Below are 10540 nucleotides of genomic sequence, written 5' to 3'. Positions count from 1 at the left end.
AGGAGATGGTTACTGTCCTGGCGCAAGTGGAAGCATGTCTAAATTCGCGTCCAATATCTTTATTAAGTGACGACCCAAACGATCCTCTACCCTTGACACCAGGTCACTTTTTGGTAGGTGAACTATTATTAAATATAGCGGATGACGACTACACAAAACATAATATTACTGGTTTAGACAGATGGCGCTTAACGCAAAAAATTGTATCTGATTTTTGGAATAGATGGTACAAGGAATATCTGGTTAATCTTAATGTAAGACATAAATGGAATAAAAATTGTACTGAGTTTGAGATTGGAGACATTGTATTGTTAAAGGAAGACAACATTCTAGGTAAAATTATAGATAAACATCCAGGACCTGATCTGATTACACGAGTTGTTTCTGTTAAATGTAAATCAGGTGTACTTAAACGTCCAGTGAGTAAACTTTGTGTCATAACTAAATAAATTATATTTTGTAATTTTGCTTGTTATCATATTTTGAAGTTTTTGTTATTACGGTTGAATTGTTTTGCAATTATTGGGTCATGTATGTGAATCATTGTTGCTCTTAAGTTAGATATAGTGACGGTAGGCGGCAGTTACTTGTTTATCGACCACATTTTGTTTCTTTTAAATTCATTGGGTTTGTTCAGATTTTTTGTTTTGTTAAGTTTCTATAGGTTTATGTTTGATATGAGTTGTATTGAGATGTAGGCATCTGTAGGCTACTGAGTGAGTTAGTTGCTTGATACATATTGTTAATTAAAGAACTAGGGTTCTTGGTGGGCGGAATGTCCAAGTTAGAATCGTCAATCTATTAAGATGTACCTAGCAATACTTATGTTATACAGTCCGCTTGTGAGTCGATGGTATTTTTAGTTGCAAATAAACAGTCATTGAGATCGTACGTAATTATTATTTAAAATAATCCCCACAACGAAGAGTCAATCTTATCGACATCAACAACTACCATTATTACCAGACTAGGATATTTCGTGCGGGTTTTGCAGTTAAAGAAGGTACTTACTTATTAATTATTTTATTAAAGTATCAATAAATACTTATTTATGTACATTTCTAAAAATAAATCATAGTTCACATATGATTCACGAGCTGAGTATCAATAACCACACTTTAAACAATAATAAGTACGTAGTCACATATTGTACACTGCATCTCTTGTATTTTTGTTACTTTCTTGCACTACATAATCTATAGTCTATAGTATTATTATAAAGAGGTAAGCGTTTGTGAATTTGAGGCGGGTAATCTCCGAAACTACCAAACTGATTTCAAAAATTCTTTCACTATTAGAAAGGTACATTATCCAAGATTGTTATATAGATAGGCTATATTTTATCTCAAAATTCCCACGGAAGCGAAGCCCCGGGCAACATCTAGTATAATATACTTTCGAAGTTGTCCAGATTTGCATATTTGCCCCATATCAAGGTGCAGATGGTTGCACCAGCGCAAATGTTCCTGTATTTGGATTGCTAGTACCTGGTCACGTGAAAGATAAGATGAAACAATCTTATTAAGTACCTACAAATATTCATAAAATTCACTTTGAACAATTACATTGAGTATATTATGGTCCCTTATAATGTCGATTTTCATTAGTAAATCTTGTTTACAGGGTATTTTATAACTTGATCATATAAATGTCTGTTTGTTAGTGCGCCTAAATTACGCAACGTCTTTGTGACACAATTCACTGTTATATCACAGCCCATATAATTTTTCATGATCATCAATATCAACAGCCTCAGAACAAGGCACAGAAACATAACAACCGGTTTAAAATCTTGAGTTTCTCTGCAATCTTCCTAATTATTTTCCTACTCTATGTCTTGCTCATTGTATGAAAGGACTACTACATCTTCTGTCCTTACTGTGTCGTCTCCAGGACGTCAAGGACTGCACGGATTTCAACTCGTGTACCGTCAGCGGTCGTCCTCGGAACTCGTCTTCAATGTCCTGCAGCGTTCTGTCCTTCGTTTCAGGCAGGGAGATCCCAGCGACCACTAAGCAGTACACTATAACAGCTGCATACACACAATATGCACCGTAGATTCCCAGTGTTGCGAATAAATGTGGAGCAGTTTTAACGGTGATGAAAAGATTAGCAGATAAGAAGAAGACGCTTATCCCTCCAGCTATGCTCCTGTATTCCAACGGGAACAACTCTCCGGCGATGATGAACGGCAGAGGAACCGTTCCGGTGGCTATAGAGAACATGTGCAGATGTATCAAGAATATGCCCACTGCGGCGTAGTTTAGGAACCACGGCAGCATGTTATTTGTTTTGGCATATGTGTACAATGCTATCGACAAAAATGCTATTATGTTTATAGCCACTGTAATGAATAGCATCATTCGTCTCTTCACTTTCTTTATGACAAAAATGGCACAAGAGTTTGATATGATTCTCTGAACATCGAGTGTGATCACCATCAATGGAACATTGGCGTCAGACCCTATGACGTGTGTGAAGATGTCTATACTGTAAGCAGCTAGAAGGTTAGCCCCAGCCCATTGGCTGAGAGTGTAAATGTGAATCATGATAAATATGGGCTTGAGGAACTCTTTCTTTTTTAAAGTGCTTCCGAAATAAGCTATTTTAGTTTTTACAGTTTGAGAAAATGTCTGCGAAATATTTACAGACTCTCTGGCTTCTCTAACTACTATCGTAGCTTCAATCATTTCTTTTAATTCTTCTTCTTCCCCATCTCCTCTAAGCCATCTAAACACTCTCTTGCAGTCATCATATCTTCCTTGGTCAGCCAGCCAACTTGGTGATTCTGGGGAATTGATTATGATCAGCAAATCCGTGAATGTTATGAATGCGCATATTAGCGCTGTAGTTTGCCAGGATAAGTAAGATCCCATAGAGTGAACTGTCAGGACTCCTGAAAAAAAAATTGCATTACTAAATATCGTGGTGAGACGTGCACTAGTGCATAATATGCTAGTGGTTGGTCTGTAAGCGATTAGACAAACTGTTACCAGTTTTGGTTATAAAATATATTTCTTTTATCTATGGTTATAACATACTCGATTGACAATAAAATCGTCACTCTATTATTTCTATGAAACTTTTATGATATTATTGATATTGATATAACATCTATACAATTAACAAACTTTCGTATGATCATTCACTGTACTTGTAAGTATTATTAATATAAGTCTATAAATTAATTACCTATGGCTATAGACAAAGATATTATAGTAAGGAAGGCGCCTCTATTATTGGGGCTGGTGTATTCTCCTATGAGGATGGGGCTGAGAGTGGCGCTCATGCCCATGGAGATGCCCTGCAGGACGCGCGCCACGAGCAGGACGACGATATTGGGCGCGAGCAGGATGCAGAACCAGCCGACCAGCGCCGGCACGACGCTCACCAGATTGGCGGTGCGGCGCCCGAACTTAGCCATGATGGTGGGCGCGATAAAGTTCCCGCCAATTAAAGCGAAGCCCAGAATCGAAGCTAGAATCAAGGAGATTAACGTGTAAGTTAAAATTAATGTATATTTGACCAAACCGTGCTTTTTTGTTGTGTCCGTGACATACAATGTTGATGTTGTGCAAACATTTTATGCTATTTCAATTATTATGTCTGTTCGCGTCGCGTGAACTTATTAGTTTGATTTTTCACAATTGAAGAACACCGTAAATTCGAATATTTTATGTTCAATTTGATACCTCTAAGCTTTCTTGAGAAAAAGGCTCTTGTAGACGGAAAACGAAGTGATCCATAGGGTTTCGTTTTTACCTGTTGATACTAGGAACATTAAAAATGAAACTTTGAATAAGCGCAAAAATAACACTAGCAATAAAAGATAAGGTGCAACAAGAGAAATTACATGGTTTAATCACAAAGGTTAGGATCACGTGTGTACAAGGTATGAGATTTATTTGTGTCGTGATAATTGAAAATTACAATCACCATATTTACAGGCACAATATTACTGCTACCTGAAAATAAGTATTTTTAACTAATTTCCACACCGATTGAGTTACAGAAAGTAGCTTTAGTCTTATGGCGTGTTGATTTGGGTGGATTTTTGTTATATTGGCAGACCATTTCATCCCGGTTGCACGATACATGCGTTCACATGCTTGGGGGGACTATATCGAGAAAAGTCGCAGTGTCTCTGTACGCTACGCTGCGTCTATACAGCAAACGTACCTACAACAAAAAGCGAAAGGAAGTTCGGTCCATTTAATGCGGGAGAGATACTTGTAGACACCTCACATAATAATATACTATAATCAGTCTAACATTTTCCGATGTCATCTTTAGTTGTTTAGAAAAGTGTTTGTAATCAGAAGCCTGCAGTGTAGGCCGTCTTACCGATCCAGGAGCCGGCGGACTCGCCGATGGGTATCGGGGAGTCGCGGCGCCGCAACTGCGGCAACAAGATGGCTGTGAAGCCCATCACCAGCCCGTGCTGGCTCATGTTCAGGCATACTCCCAGCGTCACGAAGCACTGCAATCACAACATCGATCGTTCAGAAATTGGTTAATAGTGTAATCATGCTTCCGAGGCATGTTTTTGCATAAGTATAAATCCAAATTACAAGTGTCACAGTTTGTTATGATCAGCGAAAAATTATGTAATAAGTACTATATTATTATTCTTCTAATGTTCTCCATATCTTCATTACATAGTAATACTATCAATTGATATCTTTTTTATTGACAGGATAAGTGCAGTGCAGTAGGTAATATCAAAGGACATAACTATATAGTCACGTACTAAACATTGCGATGTCAGATATAAAAAGCAGTACTTAAAGATATCGACACCTGACATAATAGACTAACTTAATATGTCTTTAAACAAGTATCACTATTATTTTTATGATAATAATAACTAAGTTGACTGGGACTGGTCATGGCTAGGCTCAAGGCTGACTCTACATGCGATGATCTTGTTCTGTCTGACACTTCAGGCTAAGTCACGTGATGTTATCGTTTAAACCACGAACCCTAGTGGCCTGTTGGTGGCCAAAGGCGCTGAAATTAACTGATTATTCCATAAAACACTCGTATCATCGAGCGTGGTCTAAACTACGGGAGGTTTTGCAACAAATTGTGACTAATCAATATACATATAATAAAAAAGTAAAAAAAGTGTTTCTGTATATTGAATATATTTATATAAAAAAATTGAGATCGATAGAGAATCAGTAATAGAATAAGAATCTCTGGATCTACTGGACGGATTTAAATAAAACTTTTTTGTTGTATAGCTATAAAGCCTGGTCAACATATAGGGTATAATTTATTTTCGAAACTGGAACAGCTCTAGCAGAACCTATAAAGACCAGCTAAACTGTAGGAAATATAGAAAAGTCACCTTAACAAAAATTGTTCGCCCTGATGAGCATTTTCTGATGACGTATAAAAATCGAAGATATGGAACACCTGATGATGAACTCCAACAGACCCGCTACACTATAACAGATATGACAAAAGCGCCTTAACAAAAGTTAGTCAGCCTGATGACCATTTTCTGTAGACTGAAGATATGGAACACTATTGTCTATTTATCCATATTTCATGTATAACCGAATCAAATTAATTTGTGTTATTTTTGATGTATTACCTACACTGTGCATGTTAAAGTGGCATAGAGTGACAGACTACTGTTTGCCGTGAGCGAGAAACTGCTGTGTCATAAATATGGATTGTGTATGAATTTCTTATGAATATTTTCCAGCAAACGCATGAGATACGTGATGACTTACGACAAATTTAAATATTCCAAATAGTTGTAACTCATCACGTATCTAAAGTTATATTTATTTGCAATTCTTATCTTTCGATACACTTGTACCATTTCCAAGATTTCCGCATTTACCGGAGATATCTCCTCAATAAAGTGATAACATTATCGATCGGGATATGAACATGTGTTTATCTGTGTAGATTGTGGTCGGAATCTAGTGGAATGTTTACTTTGGTTCCAAAGGAAAGTTTCTATCGGGTGACGTGCTCATTTGTTGGGTCATTGTTACACTTTGAACTTAACAATGCGCCGACTCTTAGATAATTATTCCAAGGTCGAACGTTGCGTATTTTGGAACTGGTAAGTGAGAAAATGGCATTGATTGCGTTACCTACCAACTATCAAACAGTTTTAAGGAAAATTTATAGTCTTGATTTATATTCATATACACATATTATAATTTGCAGCTTGTGGATCCCACCCTAAAATAGAATCACTCCAGGCCATGTCACGGCTCAGGGTCGTGACCACCAGTAGCTGTGGCTTCCAGGCAATTTATTTAATCGCCAATAACTATTTACTAAACAAGCAAATACCTAGTAATTAGCGATTAAATAAATGTCTTTAAAAGGCCCTTGTCTTGTAGTTTAACTCAATGAAGCGCAAGCCACACAAGCGCTAACAGTCAGCTAATCAATTTGTTGGCTTGCAGCCCCATTCAGCAGGCTTCCATCGTGTCTGGCACTTCAGATCGTGGCGCTACGATATTGTAACTGTCATCAAGGAAAAACTCATTTAACATATTCGATCAGTACTTACAGATACTTAATATATTGGAGAGATCTTTTGTAAATTTCTAATTGTAGAATTCACTTTCCCATTCAATTTAAAACAACGACATTTCAATTTTGTAAATAAAAGTGAGATGAAACAATTAATCGAGTCGGAACTGAACCCACGCCCCTGTCTATCCGGTGCAGTGCGAACTATCGAGACCATGACAATTGGCTCCAATTATTCCATTTCCAGAATTATTTCATCTTACTAGCATGTTCACACATGTTCACACATGCTAGTAAGATGAAACATACGTAACAACATGTGTAACGAATGATGAGTCCATTTAAACGAATTTTCATTTCTCAGATATAAATCTGAAAATATCAACTTTAAATGGTCTTCTAAGTAATATTTCTTAAGCTTATAGACTAAGTCATGTTATGTCCTTATATCTGTCGAGGTGCATAAGCATAGTGTTAAATGCATGCTGCCGTTTACCTTGTATGCATAATGGTTGAGGATAAGCTGGACACTGTTGCCAGGTAGTATAACTACTAACTAATTTATTGCTAGCTTTTGAAAGGCTACAGATGGAAATGGAAATCAATAATTTGTTATTTACAAGTTACAGATACAACTTGTTTTTATTATATTATATTTACGCTGCGCAAGTCGCTGACAACAACAACGTTGCCGATCTAATGGATAGTTACACATATTGCCGCGACACTTTTTTGGTACGAATTTGTGTCTTACTTCGATGATTAAATTCTGCTCTTTAAGAACTTTCACGTTTCCTATTTAGTAAATGAATTAACTCACTAAATATTCGTTATTAGACAGTCTAATGAAATATCTATTTAAAAAAAGCCCTGAAGGTTTTCCATAGATTGACGAAAATGTAAGGAACCTTTTTTTTAAGTTTAGTTCAACCAACTCTAGTCCACGAGTCCATGAACGAAGTGCCGCAAGCACCATGCTCCAGCCTGCTGTCTTAGTGTCATATTGCCATAGGAGTTCTTTTGTGGCGTGGACTCTAGGATTGAATTCATATTCAATCTTAATTTCATATTCAATCTTAATTTCTATAACATCCAAGACAAACATATAAAATAACTACAGATCGGGGTTTTGTGGAATTAAAATCAAAAATAAGACTAATAATAAATGTTTATGTTGACTGTACAAAATATAAATTTGACGTTCCAATAGTTACCCATAATTCTGTATCCTGCTACTAAAATTATTCGCATAAAGTCCATATGGTACCTTTATGGAACGTCACAAATTGTCTTGTAACTTATGTGCATGTGCATGACATGCAGTGGCTGGTATTGTTTGAAATACATGTATAATATTCAATATTCATATTCAATGAAACTGCCATTAAACCAATTCTACCAGCATCTGTGCTCATAGAATGTGGCCGAAATATATTAAACAATAAATCGTCAATATAACAAGAAAATTTATTACCATTATCTAATATACGTATATAAATTCCATTAAGTTCGTCCGTATGTGCTAAGTCTAAAGGACAAAGTCTCATACAAATAATAATAATGTAGAGTCACCTCACTGACATTACTTGAGATGACGTCAGTAGAGTACCTACTTGCTGAAATTAGGAGATTCTCAGTGATCAATCAACCTAATGGCTTTATATTTATTTGCACATATACCGAGTCGGGGAGCGTGTTGGCGTGTTGAGGAACGAATGTGAAGACAGATACGAGGGCAGAGGAAAATACATCCTTACAACGTGGAAACAAAAGTCGTAGTTTTAAAAATCAATTAAAGTTAGCCATTGAATTATAAATCTCTATTGCTGGAATTAAATCTTTGTGTAATCGTTAAAAGGAAATTAAGAAGTTAATGATTTTGATGATTAAACATAAATAGGGACAAAAGGTCACGATCAAATGAAACACTATCCAATTGTATATTTTTTCACCACGCTTTATGTTACAACTAGTCCCTGGAGAGAATTTCCTAAGTGATTGCTCAATTCACGTGGACGCTAATCCAGCAAGCACTACAATTATGCGGAAGTACATGTTTCTGTTTGCCCCCAGCCTATGTCCTCGCTAGGGTAACTTAGCCAAGCATTACTTGAATTAAACCAACATTATTTTTTCTGTAAACAAGGATTCAAGCAGTAACTGAAACCAGTATTACGGGTTTATCAAATCTACAGGCTTTAAGTAATGAGATTGCTAAGATAATATTTTATGCGTTAATCAAATATACCATATTAATTTAGATTTAGTATTAATTAAGTAAAATAACTTATTTTTCTATAATATTTTTTAAATATCCTTTTATCGGGCATGGCATCGAGGAGGTGGTATGGTATACGAGATACTGACATCATGCATCCAAGATCCAACAAATTTAGAAAATTGCCGCGCTGTTTACCCTGTAGACGCTGAAACAAGGACGAGAGAAGCAGCGGTAAAGGTGAATAGCCGTCATCGTGGACTGCATTTCATCACGGGGGACATTGTCGAGCTCCACAGTCACACAGTAATTAGGTACATAATGTTATTATTTTCGAATATTTAAAAAGAAACAGTTTACATAAGGTAGCAAATGTTTCTTTATTGTCAGTATGGTTTCCATTTAAAAGTGTAAGTGAATGTATTTAAGCAAAATATATAGAATTTTAGGTTTCGTACAACGGATGTAAGTTAAACATACATCTTCATCAATAAATGTGAAATACCACGTGAATGTAGGCAACACTCACGTGGTTTGGAGGGGCATATTACAGTAGTGACAGATATGTAATTAATGTAATTTTCTATTACTTAATTTTTTTTTATTAATTACTGAAATAATTGTACCTAACAAATACTGTTTTAACAAATCTCTACAATACAGCTTCTTATCTAGAAACGATCGCACAAGATCTTTACGATTTTCACGTTAAAAAAGATTACCTGCTTCTTAAATGGAGTGATCCAAGCAGCGGTCATGTCAACCTTCACACTAGCACTACACTCGACTCGTATTGTTGCGTGTTATCACTCGCTAGTGTGTCCCCACGACACGACACGTGCGACACACGGCGCGGCAGACGCGCGAGAGCCGCGCGCCGCGCCCGCGTGTGTGGCGACTGGTGGTGGTAACAAACGACTGGTTGGCAGGTAGCGACATATGCGATGCGAGTGGACTTTGTTAAATCGCGCAAGAAAAATACATTGCAGGGGGAAATTATACACATAAGATTCGTAAAATGAACACATTAACCACTGCACCACATATATTTTAAACATGTATATTAACAAAATTTCGACAAAAGTTACTCCAACTAAGAAGCTTCTGATCGGATTTTGATGAATTTTGGTATACGAGTATCCAAAGCAAAGCTTCCTCTTTGCGGTATTAAATCAATGAATTAGGTAGGTAACGGTCAATTAGTAAAAAATGAATGACAAATAAAATGGAGAGATTTCACGTGATTTTCCACAAGTGTGCGGCGCGTGACTGGCTCCAAGCCAAAGCTCTGCTATGTCAGCGCATCTATTTGAGTTCGGCAGAGTAAAGGTCAGCGGTACTTAGGTTTTTTATGCAAAAACACTTATAAACAAATAAATATACATACACATCGATCGAAGTTTAAAATGTGTACAGCCAACTTTTGGAAGTAATTAAGTTGGCCACGGTGATCCCATGGTTATCAGTCTCAGAGTAGTAAACGTAGTGATTATACGACTGAAGTAATACCTACCTACTCATCATGATCATTCCACCGATCTTCGCCTAACGAGCGTTCCGCAGCGGTTCCTGTCAATAATTAAATATTGACAAAATAAAGAGGTTGTTAGCGTGCACGCCAACCGCCGGCCTCTGACGATGGCGGCTCTGATGGATGACACAATGGCCGAGCAACCTCCCATTCACACTTTGTAGTTGCATGTAAGCCTTTTGCAAATTATAGTAATCTTGCTAAATGCACAATAGCGCACGCCACGCCTTGGACCGCGCACGCGAGATGCCGATAGACTAACAAATTGCTATCACAACATTGCG

General features: G+C 36.9%; 1 protein-coding gene across 3 annotated transcripts; it reads right to left on the bottom strand.

Moving 5' to 3' along the window:
- Positions 1 to 1007: 1007 nt before the first annotated feature.
- LOC128680177 (facilitated trehalose transporter Tret1-like) lies at positions 1008 to 10540 on the bottom strand. 3 transcript variants are annotated; one of them, XM_053763096.2, is made up of 6 exons: positions 10239 to 10540; positions 9448 to 9623; positions 5354 to 5451; positions 4345 to 4480; positions 3193 to 3477; positions 1008 to 2896 (listed from the first exon to the last, which is right to left on the bottom strand). In XM_053763096.2, the coding sequence occupies exons 4-6, from the start codon at positions 4448 to 4450 to the stop codon at positions 1842 to 1844; spliced, it is 1446 nt and encodes a 481-aa protein (XP_053619071.1). In that variant the 5' UTR covers positions 4451 to 4480; positions 5354 to 5451; positions 9448 to 9623; positions 10239 to 10540; the 3' UTR covers positions 1008 to 1841. The 3 variants fall into 3 exon arrangements, with proteins under 3 accessions (XP_053619071.1, XP_053619069.1, XP_053619070.1); XM_053763094.2 differs by lacking the exon at positions 5354 to 5451; XM_053763095.2 differs by lacking the exons at positions 5354 to 5451; positions 9448 to 9623.

Source organism: Plodia interpunctella, chromosome 23 (assembly GCF_027563975.2).
Source record: "Plodia interpunctella isolate USDA-ARS_2022_Savannah chromosome 23, ilPloInte3.2, whole genome shotgun sequence".
Lineage (NCBI taxonomy): Eukaryota > Metazoa > Arthropoda > Insecta > Lepidoptera > Pyralidae > Plodia > Plodia interpunctella.
The sequence above is the reverse complement of the archived record's forward strand: the minus strand, read 5'-3'. Positions and strand labels throughout refer to the sequence as shown.

Coding starts and splice junctions, on each gene's coding strand:
- LOC128680177 (XM_053763094.2), bottom strand. CDS start 9,483: ATGACCGCTGCTTGGATCACTCCATTTAAGAAGCAG. Junction 3,478..4,344: donor GTCCGCCGGCTCCTGGATCG/GTAAGACGGCCT, acceptor CCTTGATTCTAG/CTTCGATTCTGGGCTTCGCT. Junction 2,897..3,192: donor ATCTTTGTCTATAGCCATAG/GTAATTAATTTA, acceptor TTTTTTTTTCAG/GAGTCCTGACAGTTCACTCT.